Source organism: Peromyscus eremicus, chromosome 9 (genome assembly GCF_949786415.1).
Source record: "Peromyscus eremicus chromosome 9, PerEre_H2_v1, whole genome shotgun sequence".
Lineage (NCBI taxonomy): Eukaryota > Metazoa > Chordata > Mammalia > Rodentia > Cricetidae > Peromyscus > Peromyscus eremicus.
In genome coordinates, this window is record NC_081425.1 from 108,249,639 (window position 1) to 108,264,031 (window position 14,393).

General features: G+C 47.4%; 1 protein-coding gene across 2 annotated transcripts in view; it reads right to left on the reverse strand.

Moving 5' to 3' along the window:
* Ptprg (protein tyrosine phosphatase receptor type G) overlaps positions 1–14,393 on the reverse strand; it is a 701,914-nt gene that overhangs the window by 272,632 nt on the left and 414,889 nt on the right. For both annotated transcript variants that reach the window (XM_059274234.1, XM_059274235.1), the window contains exon 4: positions 12,189–12,337. In XM_059274234.1, the coding sequence (XP_059130217.1) occupies positions 12,189–12,337 (149 nt within the window). The remainder of the gene's footprint in view (positions 1–12,188; positions 12,338–14,393) is intronic.

Sequence of the window (14,393 nt, forward strand, 5' to 3'; positions counted from 1 at the left end):
CCAACAGATACCTGCATTTGCCCCTGGGGGTTACAGCAGCCAAGGGCATTCGTTCAGGAGACATCCTTCTATGGCCTATAATTGCTGTATTGTGGATTAGACCTTTCAACTTGTTCATCCTACAGTGTCTGCTACTTTATGTACTTTGACCGTTTTTGTTCTTCTTAGAAGAGAAAAATGACAAAATATAAAACTCTTGAATGACCTCCACTGGTTTCTGGATAACTCATTACCTAATTCCATTACGGTGGCCCAGAACCTGGAAGTCTACATTTCCACTTAGGGGCCATAATGTGCATGTGGCTAGTGGGCATGTGGAATACAGAAGTGGCTTGTCCAAAAGAAATATGCTGTTGTAATATGTAAGTTGGAACCAGTGAGATGGTTCAGTGGGAATGGAACATTGCTGCCAAGCTTGACAACCTGATTTGGGGCCCAGGAACCCAAAAAAGGGCAAACTGACTAGATCAAGCTGTCCTCTGACCTCTATACACACGCTGTGGCAAGGAGCCCCCGACCAAAGAATAAAGTTTAAAAGACAAACTGAGTTTCAAAAACTTACTATTAAAAACAGAACGCAAGAGAGCTCAGTCATAACTTTCTACAGTTGGTTTTATGTTGGATAATATTAAGGTAAATATTAACATTTTATTAAAATCAATGAAATTGTGATAGCTTTTATAATAAATAACAATAAAATAATCTGCATAAAACAAACTGTGCAATTTAGATCAAATCACCTATTTCTTTTTATCTCTTAGTGTAGACTCTAAAAAATCAGAACAGCAATGCACAGTTCACGTGACATTTGTCCTAAGGTGGTTGAAGTGGTCAGTCTTGGTAACTGCAGGTTTTCCACAGAATACCCTGTCTGTCTACACCACCTGTCCCTCACTGCACTCTCCACAGAATCCCCTGTCTGTCTACACCACCTGTCCCTCACTGCACTCTCCACAGAATCCCCTATCTGTCTACACCACCTGTCCCTCACTGCACTCTCCACAGAATCCCCTGTCTGTCTACACCACCTGTCCCTCACTGCAATCTCCACAGAATCCCCCGTCTGTCTACACCACCTGTCCCTCACTGCACTCTCCACAGAATCCCCCGTCTGTCTACACCACCTGTCCCTCACTGCACTCCCCACAGAATCCCCTGTCTACACCACCTGTCCCTCACTGCACTCCCCACAGAATCCCCTGTCTGTCTACACCACCTGTCCCGCACTGCACTCTCCACAGAATCCCCTGTCTGTCTACACCACCTGTCCCTCACTGCAATCTCCACAGACATCCCCTGTCTACACCACCTGTCCCTCACTGCAATCTCCACAGACATCCCCTGTCTGTCTACACCACCTGTCCTGCACTGCAGCACTCTCCACAGACATCCCCTGTGCCCCTCCCTGTGCTGTCTACACCACCTGTCCCTCACTGCAATCTCCACAGACATCCCCTGTCTGTCTACACCACCTGTCCCGCACTGCACTCCCCACAGAATCCCCTGTCTACACCACCTGCCCCTCACTGCACTCCCCACAGAATCCCCTGTCTGTCTACACCACCTGTCCCGCACTGCACTCTCCACAGAATCCCCTGTCTGTCTACACCACCTGTCCCTCACTGCAATCTCCACAGACATCCCCTGTCTACACCACCTGTCCCTCACTGCAATCTCCACAGACATCCCCTGTCTGTCTACACCACCTGTCCCGCACTGCAGCACTCTCGCCGACATCCCCTGTGCCCCTCCCTGTGCTGTCTACACCACCTGTCCAGCTCAGCCATTTAGGAGCAGTTAAAGCCCCTCCACTCTTCTCTTTCCTATTACACAGTAAGCAGTAGTTAAGATTCTAACATGACTTCCTGGATGTTTTGTAAAACGACCCAAAGCAATGTCAAAGAAAAAAAAGCAATGAAATCACTCATCAAATCCAAACAGGCATGGCTTACACTTCACAGACTATATAGAGCCTAGACACTAAAACAACAGTTCTTAACCTGTGGGTCAAGCAGGGGTTGCATAGCACATATTGCATATCAGATATATCCTGCATATCAGATATTTATGCTACAATTCATAACAGTAACAAAATTACAGTTATGAAGTATCAACAAAATAATTTTATGGTTGGGGTCACCACAACATGAGGAGCTGTAATAAAGGGTCGCAGCATTAGGAAGGTTGAGAATCAGTGACAGAGAACATAAACATGGGTCTCTGCAAACCAAACTTCTCACTGGTGCATGAGTTCAGACATTCTGGGATTAAGATGGGTGTGGAACTAAACCTCCCTACAGCTCCAGATGGAATCAAATCAAGAAACACCTGGAAATTTCTTAGCACGCATACTGTTCATTACATTGTGTCTACAACATGACTTGTAATACCCACCACCCAATCCCATTCCCAGTCTTCTCTACGCTGCTGCTTGGACTATGACTCCAATGGAAGCAGGTCTGTTTTTCCAGGTGTGTCATCTCCGTGGTTCTCAGGCTCAGGATGAGTCAGCTCCCAGCATGCCACAGGTGCCGGACACACAATCCATCCAGCTAAGGAAGGCTGTTGCTGCTGCAGCGACAACACTGCTTTCCCTCACAAAGCCTGCCCTTGGGCTTTGTAACAACCAGCCATTAGCTCACCCACTGAGCACACTCCTGCAGAAGACATGCAAAGGAAAGCCCAGCCCAGTGAGCACTAGATTTTAAAATAAAGTCTTTATTGCAACGAAGTCAGCATCTAAGTTTCAGGGAAATGCATGGGCATTTGACAGAAGTCACTTCTGCACAAATAACTAACAGTCACCAGCAGAGCACAGAACCAGCTCTCCAGGACCCTCAACTTCCCATACAGAGCCTGGCCACAGATTGCAAGCATGATAAAGGACTCTGAGGAAAGTTTGCTTCCTTGTGTATAAAACAGTGAAAAGAAAAAGTAAGAGAACATGTCTCAGTCTCCTCTAAGGGAAGTTCTCTCTGGTGACCAATCAAGATGCTATCGAGTCATAAAGACCTGAATTACTAGTTTTGAATAAGCCAAGAGTCCAGTATAATTTTCAAGATAACAGAAATGTCAAAACACCCCTGTGTCCTCTGAAGATATTTGAACAGGATCCCATTTGAAGAAGTCAATCAGAAAAGGGGAAACATCTAAACCTCCATTTTCAAAAGGAAGGTAATACTGCCACACAGATAAAGGAGAGGGTAATCCTCGTATAAGCTGCATCTTCAGATGAGCTTATTGTGTTAGGGGCCAGTGAGGTGGCGCCATGGGTACAGGCACTTGTCCTGGGCAAGCCTGACAACCTAAGATGAAAACTACACAGTGGAAGGAGAAAACCAACTCCTGCAAGTTGCCTTCTGACTTCTCCATGTACTCTAAACACACACACACACACACACACACACACACACACACACACCACACACACACACACACCACACACACACATACACACACCACACACACACACACCACACACACACACACCACACACACACACACACCACACACACACACACACCACACACACACACACCCCAGAAAAATTTAAAAAAATATGTTATGTTAAATAAAACTGAACAGATTTCTCTCTGTGTTATTTATTGTTAAGTTGTATAAAGTAATGGGCTTAACTGTGGCATTTTCATACACACACACACACACACACACACACACACACATATATGAGAAGTTTTACTTTTAAAGTGGAAGATGCTTCAAATCCCTTAATACACAAGCATATGACATAAATCTTTAGGAAAACATGCCTTATGCCTAAATTTATTCTCAGAAGAATGCAGAGAAGAGTGGGCCGAACATTAAAACCATAACCTATGAAGCTGTGAAGGTCAGAGATCAAAGTAGGCCAAGATGTCCAGATGCTCTGACCCATAAATGAGCTGTGAGGATGCTGCCATGCATGCAGTGGGTAGAGAGGGTGATGTCAGGGGTCAGCATTGCTCCGACTTAGCAGAAGGAAAGTAGGTATGAATCTCATGAGCCAGAACCCAAGGGTCATGGCAGCACACTGTCACGCTAGACAGTGACATAAGTACCCCCAGGCATAAGCAAGATGTGTTTCATCAAGGGAAAGTCGCTGCTTTGCCTCTGTGTGGGCAGCAGGCTGTGGGCAGACAGGTCCCTCCCGGAGCACAGCTGGGGAGTGACAGTTAACAGGCCCAAGCAGAACACGGGGGAAGTGGACACCCAATGAAGTCAGCACAGACTGGCCACTTCTTGTTCCGTAGACAGTCCTTCATCTTGACCAAGAATGTTCATAGCATTGTGGAAGAAAAGGATCAGAAGAACACCAAAACACAGAAAGATAGTCAACATGCTGGGTCAGGGCTGCAATACGACACTGGAGCTGTACACGGGGCACAAGAACCACAGAATGGTCTTAGACGTCTCTGGGAGACCCAAAGGAATCTTGTTGCTATTTATGTTTTGCAGAAATTTACTCGGTGATGAAACCTGATGTGAGGAGGCATGATGCTATTTATAGAATGTATATTTCCATTTAGTACGAGCATTCTACTTAGGGGCAGGGGCAGCTTCTGTGATGTGAGCACACGTGCAAACACAAGTACACACACACACACACACACACACACACACACACACACACGAATACATGAACCTTTCCAAAAAAGATTGGAGATTCTAAAACATCTGGTCTCCAGAGTCTGAGATAAGGAATCGCTGCCCTGTGTGGTAACATGGTAATGTGTACATGGGATGAATTGAGACGAATGTCTTCGCTTCCCCATACTTGCCAAGATGCTCTAACCAGAGCTGAGAGGAACCAGCTGTGAGTCTAGCTGGAAAGACCATAGACAATCAATTTGGATCATTTAAGCTTATTGAAGACTTCAACTCATAAAGCACCAGTAAGTCTGAATCAACAACTCCTGCAATCTCTTATTGTAATAAATACGATTTTAATTACCTTAGACAACAAGCATGCAATGAACCTCCACTTTAATGGAGCTCTCAGAGGTTCTGTCTGGAGGTTTCCCTTTGAATTCACAACAACTTCAATTATTAGTGGAAACGTGATGTGATGCAATTCCTATTTGTGAGTTAGGAATCGTTAGTTACAGGACCAACTGCAGGCCAAAGAAAGAATATGGAAAGGGAAGAGAGTAAGAGAAGGGGATTGTTAAGGGAACTATGGTGGTGTTGACACCAGGAAGCCCAGGAGCCAAGGAAGAACAAGCTATTCTCACATTGCAGTCTCATTCCCTGGAAAATTTTGAATTCCGTCACAGACAAGTACACTCCCTCATATAAGCAAAGTCACCTTTGCCTACTAAAATACCCGCTGGCCTTACAGACCGGCACAGATCTCAGGACCTTTGCATAGCTCTGCTAACAACAGGCTCAAATTCATCCCTTTTATCTTTCTAAGCATCATTATCTCTTCCAGGACCCTTTGTCTCCTGGCACAAGCCCCCCCCCCCCCCTTCAGGGTCCATCTATTACAGCTGAAAGGACACAGCCAGCTCACTCTCAGCATCAACCCCAGCACACAAGCAACTGGAAGGCAGGCACTGTGGCTTCCTGCTCTACCTGTAGGTCATCAGTATCTGTGAGGCAGGGAATCTTCAGTCAGCAGGGAAGCTGCTGCAGGGCTACAGAGGGCACCTGAGGGTGGGCCTGCCCCAACAGGGCACTGCAGACACTCCCATTTGCTTTTCTAAGTTTAACTACTCCAAAGAAAGAGTGGGGGGAGGGAGAGAGGGAGGGAGGGAGGACAAGAAAAACAGCTGGTTTTTGAAGATCATTGACTTTGGATTATATAATGACTTTTTAGTTAACTATTAGATTGGGTGTTTTTAAGTACAGCTACTATGAGACTAAATCCAGGATTTCAGCCAGGAAAATGGAGACAGGTCTAAACTGTGGGTGCCTAAAAAGCCACAGATAACCCCAAAGAGCTCCTGGGAAGGAGCAAAATCTACAAGGCTGGTTTTGTGGCCATTTACCCTCAGGGAGTGGGGCCAGGTTCTGAGGGGCTCTGAGGCTGGAAATTCAGCCTGAGGGTGGAAGCCTAAAGGAGTGGCTGAAATTCCCAGGGTTGTGCTGCATCTTCAGAGGCAAGGACACTGTTTTTGCAACCAACAGGGGAACCAAGCCCTCGGTATTCAGATGTGTTTACAGGGATGCACTCGGATGAAGGGTGGCCCCATTCCACCGATGATGCTGGTTTCGCTCTGATGGTTCACACATGTGACACTGGTGACATCTGTGGGCTGGGTGGCTTCTTGTACAGAGGGCTGTCACACACACCGGTACATTACCAGCATCCTGTCTTCAATCAACGAGAAACCAGTAGCATACAGTGCCAACAGTGATGACGGCCCAGCTGTCCCGAGCTGGTGACTGGTGCTGTCTGGCAGGGGTCACAGGCAGTGGGGACGGCCCCACTCCACCGACTCAGTGTAGTCTTCAACATCGCCTCTTTGTAACAACAGTGGCAGAAACAAAGGTACTCTAAAGAAACACCTGGGCCACTCCCTTTGGTTAGCAGATTATTAAAACAATGCTCTCCCCCCGTGCTGGAACTTCCTCAGGAACTACGTGCTAGGAGAAAATAGACTGCAATCCAGAGCTAGCCAGAGAGAGAGAGAGAGAGTCTATTTCCCAAAAAGAGATTTCTTTCTATGTGTGTGTCTGCAGATACACACCCACACTTGTGGAGGCCAGAGAGCCAAAGGTGTCACTGCTCAGGAACTAACCACCTTGTTTTTGGATACAGGGTCTCTCATTGGCTTAGAACTTACCAGTTCATCTAGGCTGGTAGATAAGATCCCCGGGATTTGCCTGACTCTGCCTCCCCAGCACTGGGATGACAAATGCATGCCACCATACCTGGCTTTTTCACATGGGTACTAGGGAGCAAACTCAGGTTCCAAGTACTGTATCAACTGAGGCATCCTACCACACCTCCCTGAAAAGCATTTCCACAGTTGCCTAGCAACAGAGACTGAAGCCAGACAGTGATGATGGACAGGCCACAGGGAAACCAGGACAGCTTAGCTAGGAGTAGTACTTCATTCCCTCTATATGAGCACAGACCGCATGTCAGAACCCAGTCAATGGGCCTCTCAGTTCTCCTCCCCAATGTATTGAGTAAAATTTGCTGAACTGGCCCTTTGAGGACACATGACCACCTTATTAGGGCTGCCAGGTCCCAGGCTCTGACCTTAATAATTCCAATAACATTGAGTCACTTATACATGGCACATAAAAAAAAATGATACCCGCAGCCCAGTGGTGGTGGCACACGCCTTTAATCCCAACACTTGGGAAGCAGAGGCAGGCAGATCTCTGTGAGTTCAAGACCAGCCTGGTCTCCAGAGTGAGTTCCAGGACAGGCTCCAAAGCTACACAGAGAAACCCTGTCACAAAAAACCAAAAAAAACAAAAACCGATACCCCAGATGCAGATCAAATTTTCCAAAATACAAGAAAATTCAAAGTAAGCCTGCACAAATGGCTGAGTGTTATTAACATACCAAAGGGAGACTGCTTAGATCTCCCTGCATCACTCAGTACCTGTAGCCCCTCTGCCCCCAGCTCCCCCAGCATCACTCAGTCAGTACCTGCAGCCCCTCTGCCCCCCTGCATCACTCAGTACCTGTAGCCCCTCTGCCCCCCAGCTCCCCCTGCATCACTCAGTACCTGTAGCCCCTCTGCCCCCAGCTCCCCCAGCATCACTCAGTCAGTACCTGCAGCCCCTCTGCCCCCCTGCATCACTCAGTACCTGTAGCCCCTCTGCCCCCCAGCTCCCCCTGCATCACTCAGTACCTGTAGCCCCTCTGCCCCCCAGCTCCCCCAGCATCACTCAGTACCTGTAGCCCCTCTGCCCCCCAGCTCCCCCTGCATCACTCAGTACCTGTAGCCCCTCTGCCCCCCAGCTCCCCCAGCATCACTCAGTACCTGTAGCCCCTCTGCCCCCCAGCTCCCCCAGCATCACTCAGTCAGTACCTGCAGCCCCTCTGCCCCCCAGCATCACTCAGTACCTGCAGCCCCTCTGCCCCCCAGCTCCCCCAGCATCACTCAGTACCTGTAGCCCCTCTGCCCCCCAGCTCCCCCAGCATCACTCAGTACCTGTAGCCCCTCTGCCCCCCAGCTCCCCCAGCATCACTCAGTACCTGCAGCCCCTCTGCCCCCCAGCTCCCCCAGCATCACTCAGTACCTGTAGCCCCTCTGCCCCCCAGCTCCCCCAGCATCACTCAGTACCTGTAGCCCCTCTGCCCCCAGCTCCCCCAGCATCACTCAGTACCTGTAGCCCCTCTGCCCCCCAGCTCCCCCAGAATCACTCAGTACCTGTAGCCCCTCTGCCCCCCAGCTCCCCCAGCATCACTCAGTCAGTACCTGTAGCCCCTCTGCCCCCCAGCATCACTCAGTACCTGTAACCCCTCTGCCTCCCAGCTCTCCCTATATCACTCAGTACCTGTAGCTCCCCTACCCACCCAGCACTTCTCACCCTCCCCCCATCCTAAACCAGTCCCTCCCTGGGGCTAGGGTTCTGCTTCCTACCCCTATATAATTCAGCCATTTTGGCTAAGTGTCCTCTTGACCCACATGCTCTCTTGGTCTCTTTTTCTCCGGGTCTCCTGGCTCATCTCTAGCCTGTTGGCTCCTGGTCCCTATCCTGTCATCTTTCCTCTCTCTTTCACTTCCTCTTACTCCCCAAGTCTGCTGGCCATGTTCAGACTGGACCTTCGAGATGCCTCTGGCTGTTTTCTCCCTCTTGTCTACAATAAACCCTCTCCTCACCCATACCTAGGAGCAGTCATATCCTAATTTTTTTCACTCAATATGGAAAGAAGTAAGCTGACTCTGTGATGTTCCAACACTGCAGAGAACACCAGGAAGAGCTGGTGTCAATAATGAGATTTAGTAATGCAAGCTATCACAAAATTTTATAGACAAATTTGAGACAGAAGTGAGCAACTTTCCTGTGCATATTTTACAGTTAAATTGGATCCAACTGCCTTTAATCCCTGCGACTTAAGTACCTCCAAATATACCACTAAGAACATCAACATGTCACAATTTATAACAGCAAGCTATGAACCAGCTGGGCATAAGGAACTCAGTTAATACAGGCAGGCTTACTACCTGATGCCACTCAAAAGCAAAGAACCCCAGCAACTTGACCACACAGTAAATCTGGGCACAGCTTATGAGCTTCAGCAGTCGGTGACATTCTTCAAACAATGGGAAACAGTTTTTAGAACTCATAGGCCTTAAAAGCAAATGTCCATCTATGCTGCACACTGATCTAGAACGAGACTGCAGATGAGGCACAAGCTCCCTTCCTGCTCCACAGACATGCTGTTCCAAGACAGATTAAGTTTTCAAACTTTTGAGCAATTGTAGCTGGAGTGTTTTCTCTCCGGGTCCCGCCAAGCCCCGGCAGTCCGACAGCCCACTTATAAAATAAACACACAGACGCTTATATTATTTAAACTGTTTGGCCTAATGGCTCAGGCTTCTAGCTATCTAGTTCTTATATCTTAAATTAATCCATTTCTATAAATCTATACCTTGCCACATGGCTCGTGGCTTACCAGCATCTTTACATTGCTGCTTGTCATGGCGGCGGTTGGCAGTGTCTCCCTCTGCCTTCCTGTTCTCTCAGTTCTCCTCTCTGTTAGTCCCATCTATACTTCCTGCCTGGCTACTGGCCAATCAGTGTTTTATTTATTGATCAGAGCAACACATTTGACATACAGACCATCCCACAGCAAGCAAAGTTCTTTTGTTCAGAACAACATGAGCTAAATGAACAGCAACCCAATTTGGGGACAAAGAGGTGGCAGAGCAAAGCTAGCAGGACACAAACCACCCCTTCAACTTCCAGGGCCCATGGGAAGGGGGGGGGCGCGGGCGGAGACCAGAGGGGAAACCCACACAAACTCCATGTGAGTTTGATTCTAGGAGGCAAGTTTGCCATGTATAAAAAGTGCTAATACTTCTAAAAAATGACTCATTCCATTCACAGGACAGGAGGCCCATTAAGTCTAAACCCTACTCAGAATCATATCATTAATGTGACCAGGAGAGGAAGTCCCACAGACAAGGGTGCACAGGGAAGATGTTGGTACTGCAAATTAAACAAATGAGAGAAATAGGAAGCATCTTCTCAGAGTAGCTATCTTTGGTGTCTCCAGGGGAGTGTATCAGTGTAGGGGACACTCATTAGGATACATGTGAGTGTGTGCATGAATGTGTGTGAATATGCATCCATGTATGCATATGTTTTCATCCACAGTTCTTGCTTCTGATCTTCCAACAAGCTGAAGAATGCTTCTCTAGAGGAAAGAAATGAGAATCCTACGAGGCCAGTCTAAAAACACCACTCTGTCCGACACTGTGTCTTGGAATTGCCTGTAAGGAAACTCTTTGTGTTTCCTTGTCTGATAGGATAACTAACCCTAGGAGGTTAGTTATCTAACTAGGAGGGCCTGCTCTCTATCCAGGAAGAACGGTACAGCCAGCCCAAGAAGAATTTGAAGAAACAGGTCTTGCTAGGTTGTCCTGCTCAAGCTACTGGCAGGAGCTCAGACATGTTTGTACACGCTTCTTTAATGCTGTTCACACTTGGATGAAATCTCCAAAAAGACTCCCCACAGATGTGGGGCTAGGAGATCTCTGGAAAATGGAAAGGGAAGAGGCTCACGGGAAGGTTGAGTAAGAACTCATTCGTGGCAACATGAGAGGCTCCCATGGCCAGGTTCATCCCAGACCTACTCTATCTACATCTTTTTTTCTAACATATTGTCTAGAACCTTTAAAATATCATTTGCAACAAACTGGTGAAATGTAACTGTTTCTCTAAATTCTATGAGAAATTAAATCTCTATTCTAGAAAATTAATAATGTACAGTCTCCCAGGCAGGAACTTGTGATGGCAGTAGGGAGTGTCTGGTAGGAATGAGGCTTTCGGAGGGCTCTGCAGGATCCACACACAGAGGTAATATTGGAAAGGAACAGATTTCAAGAGAAGCCAGCGGAACTGTTCACACACAGTTGGGGTGGAAGCTTCACATATTCCGGGATCTAAAGTGGCCTGTGCTGTGAGAATACAGTAGGAAAAGCTGGCATTGAATGCATCGTCCCATTTATCCTCAAAAGAATCTCCACAAAAGAGATATTAATACCTTTCCCAACTTACACAAGTTTTCTCATAGAAGTGTCAAGTATTCCTAGAGGGTTCATAAACAGGCTTGAGGAGCTAGGTAATATACCTAACACTTTATAAATCACACATAAATCTGAAATACATGTATTTTCATTATGAAGAGGGTCTGAAATATTTATCAGACTATCAAAACAGGACACCAATTGAGAAACATTTAGAGCTGAAAATGATACTCTGCCATCTGGTTCCTTTGATTAAAACATTCCAGCACTCCACAGTGACTCCCTGTTTTGTATAACCAAAGACTACTACCAGATCTAGTGAGATCTGCCACAAGCCTGTCAGGCTTAGCATATGGGGAACAAGCCAGTCGGCACATGTTTCCCCAACGGAACAAAATCCAAACGCACAAGGAAAGCAAAAAAGGCCGACAGCACAGGTGACGTGGAGGTGACACTGCTGGAGGATTGGTGTCACGGCTTCCTTTTCAACTCTCTACCATGGCCTTCCTGTCACCGGCCCGGCTCTGTGAAAAGACGGACTCCAGGTGCTGGGGGAATGAAGCCGTGTCACCGACAGAGGCTCACACCATCCATGCTCACGTCCTCTGTCGCAACAGCTGGCAGGGACCAAAACAAACCGTTCAAAGAAGTACACAACTCAGAGAGGGTTCTGAGACTCCTTCCCATGTCACCAGCCTTGCCATTTTCTAAAGAGTGACAACAAAGTCTTCTCAGCGTCACATGACTGTCACCTTCATAAAAGAGGGCTTGAGGAATGGAGAAGAGAAGCTGTGTCAGAGGGAACAGCCGAGGGACATCACTGGGCAGGCAAAGGTCAGTCTGCCCGCCCGTGGACGCTTTGTGCTCTCCTGTTGAGCAGAGATGAGCCATACGGGAGGCCCTCTGCCATGCAGGAGACACAGGGTTTCCTGAGAGAGGAAAGCAGGGAATGTCCTAACCTGCACAATGCCGAAGTAAGATCACAGCAACCCACAGCGGGAATCCCTGGGGCCCCAGTTTTCTCACCTCCACAGGAAACCTCCGGCCATTGACACTATGTTCTGAGCCAGCTGAGCCATTGCTGTGGCCCCAGTGAAACTCCACCTTCTCGGCTTTGAATCTGCCGGGCAGTCCAGCACCACTCACAAAATAATCGTCTTTCAGAAGGATGGCAACTGTCCAACGAGAAGAGAGAAGAAAAGGGGTGAGTTCCAAACCCAGACTTAACTTTCTTTTGCTTGTTCTTCTATTGCTTCAGTCGAGTTCATGGTTTACCATGGTGTGAATAACTGCCCCATACACCTGTAAGACAATTCAAGACCACTGGTTTGAGTAAAGGGGGGCACTGAAGCCACAGAGAGCTCCTGGTTCTTGTGCTGTGGTGTTATCCTTTGAGCATAACGGGCGTCACCTTCATCAGAACAGCTGTGGCTGCTTTTAAGAGAAGCCGGGATTGGGTTTGCTGGCCATGGGGGTTCCCTCACAGAAGAGGGGGGGGGATCCCAGCCAGTCCCTCCCGAGCCAGCTACTTACATGTCATTCTGCCCTACTGACACATGGCTCCCTGGCTGGTTCCAGAGTGCTGGAGCATAGTGGATGAAGCTTAACTGAGGTGGGAACTACACCTGTGCACAACTACCGGGAAGTCACCATCCACACTACCGGGAAGTCACCATCCACACTACCGGGAAGTCACCATCCACACTACCGGGAAGTCATCATCCATAGCACCGGGAAGTCACCGTCCACACTACCGGGAAGTCGCCGTCCACACTACCGGGAAGTCGCCGTCCACACTACCGGGAAGTCATCATCCATACTACCGGGAAGTCACCATCCATACTTTTGGGAGTCACCTACATTCCTGCAAGTGACCCATCTTCCATGCTTTGTGAATAAGCCTAATGAATGCATCAGTCCCCCAATTTGGACTCTGGTAGGCCTATATTCTGATTTGTCACTTATGTCCTTGAAGGAAGGGGACAGAAATTTGTTTACATCCTCCTAGGCAAAGAGTTAACACAACAGTTCTGAATGGTGACAATTCCCAGGGAGAGGTTGCAGAATCTCTGACCCATTTAACAGACAGAAGGAAATGGAGATGTTTCTAGAAAGTGAGATACTTCTAAAGCACTGACTCCTGAAGCTGCCTTAGGATTCAAGGTCTAAAATCAGATGAGAAACATACAATATACCACACGTGACAGACATGTTTCTTTGACCAAAAAACAAAACAAAATAAACAAACGTTGGGCAGCAGAGCATGGAAAAGGTTTTGGAGGCTGGTCCCATAGCGAGGCAACAACAGTGGGCAGACAGTCCGAGCTGTGGACGGCTGTCTTCAGTCACTCACCATCCCAGCAATGCAGTGCACAACCTGATCATTAGCACTTCACTAAACTATTGGTCCATAATTATATTTCCTGTACTGCTTTCCTCTAACTCCAAGCATAGGAAAATTATGTTCAGTTCATGATAATACATGAGCGTATCCACAATATACAGGCCTCGACCAATGAAAACCTCAAATATTAAAAATGTAATTCTCTTCCTCAAACCCCAGGAACAAGAACTCAAGAACCATTTAAATTCTATTTCTACAAACTTTAGTTTTTTCAAGGGGAATGGGATTATTTTAAGTATACAAAACCGTTTGGGTTTTACAATTGCTACATTCTCATTCTTTTCCCCCACCCCCATCAAGCTGATTCATTCATTCATTTAACAAATTCTTATTGGCTGCTAAATCCGTGGCAGTTGCCAACCGATACACTGACTGGCTTAGGACCAAAAGGCAAGCCTGTGTAAGCCATGGGAAAGCACTCAGGTTCTCATTGTCTCTTCTTCCAAAAGATCCCCGTCAGAGCCTCACAGGGGAATCCTGCATGAGAATTAGGTCCACATAAAAGACAGGGACTAGACTAATGACCCATTTCTGAAACAGGGCAATTAGTTTCAGTGCTTTGCTATGGAAAGGAAGCATTAAAAGCAAGGGAAGGAGCCCTGCTCACATAAATCCCCCTATTATTGCTTTCAAAAGGCACTTGTTCACCAACTTTTGAGAAATACACAGTAAATGTTCAATTAGTGGGACAATGCATTAAAGAATAAAATGGAGTAAAAGCAAGCCTTTCTTGTGCCAGTTAAACAAGCTATGGCATTGTTCCAGTGCTGCTGTTTGGGGTGTGCTTTAGAACAGAGGTCGGCACACTTCCCCTTTAATGGCCACTG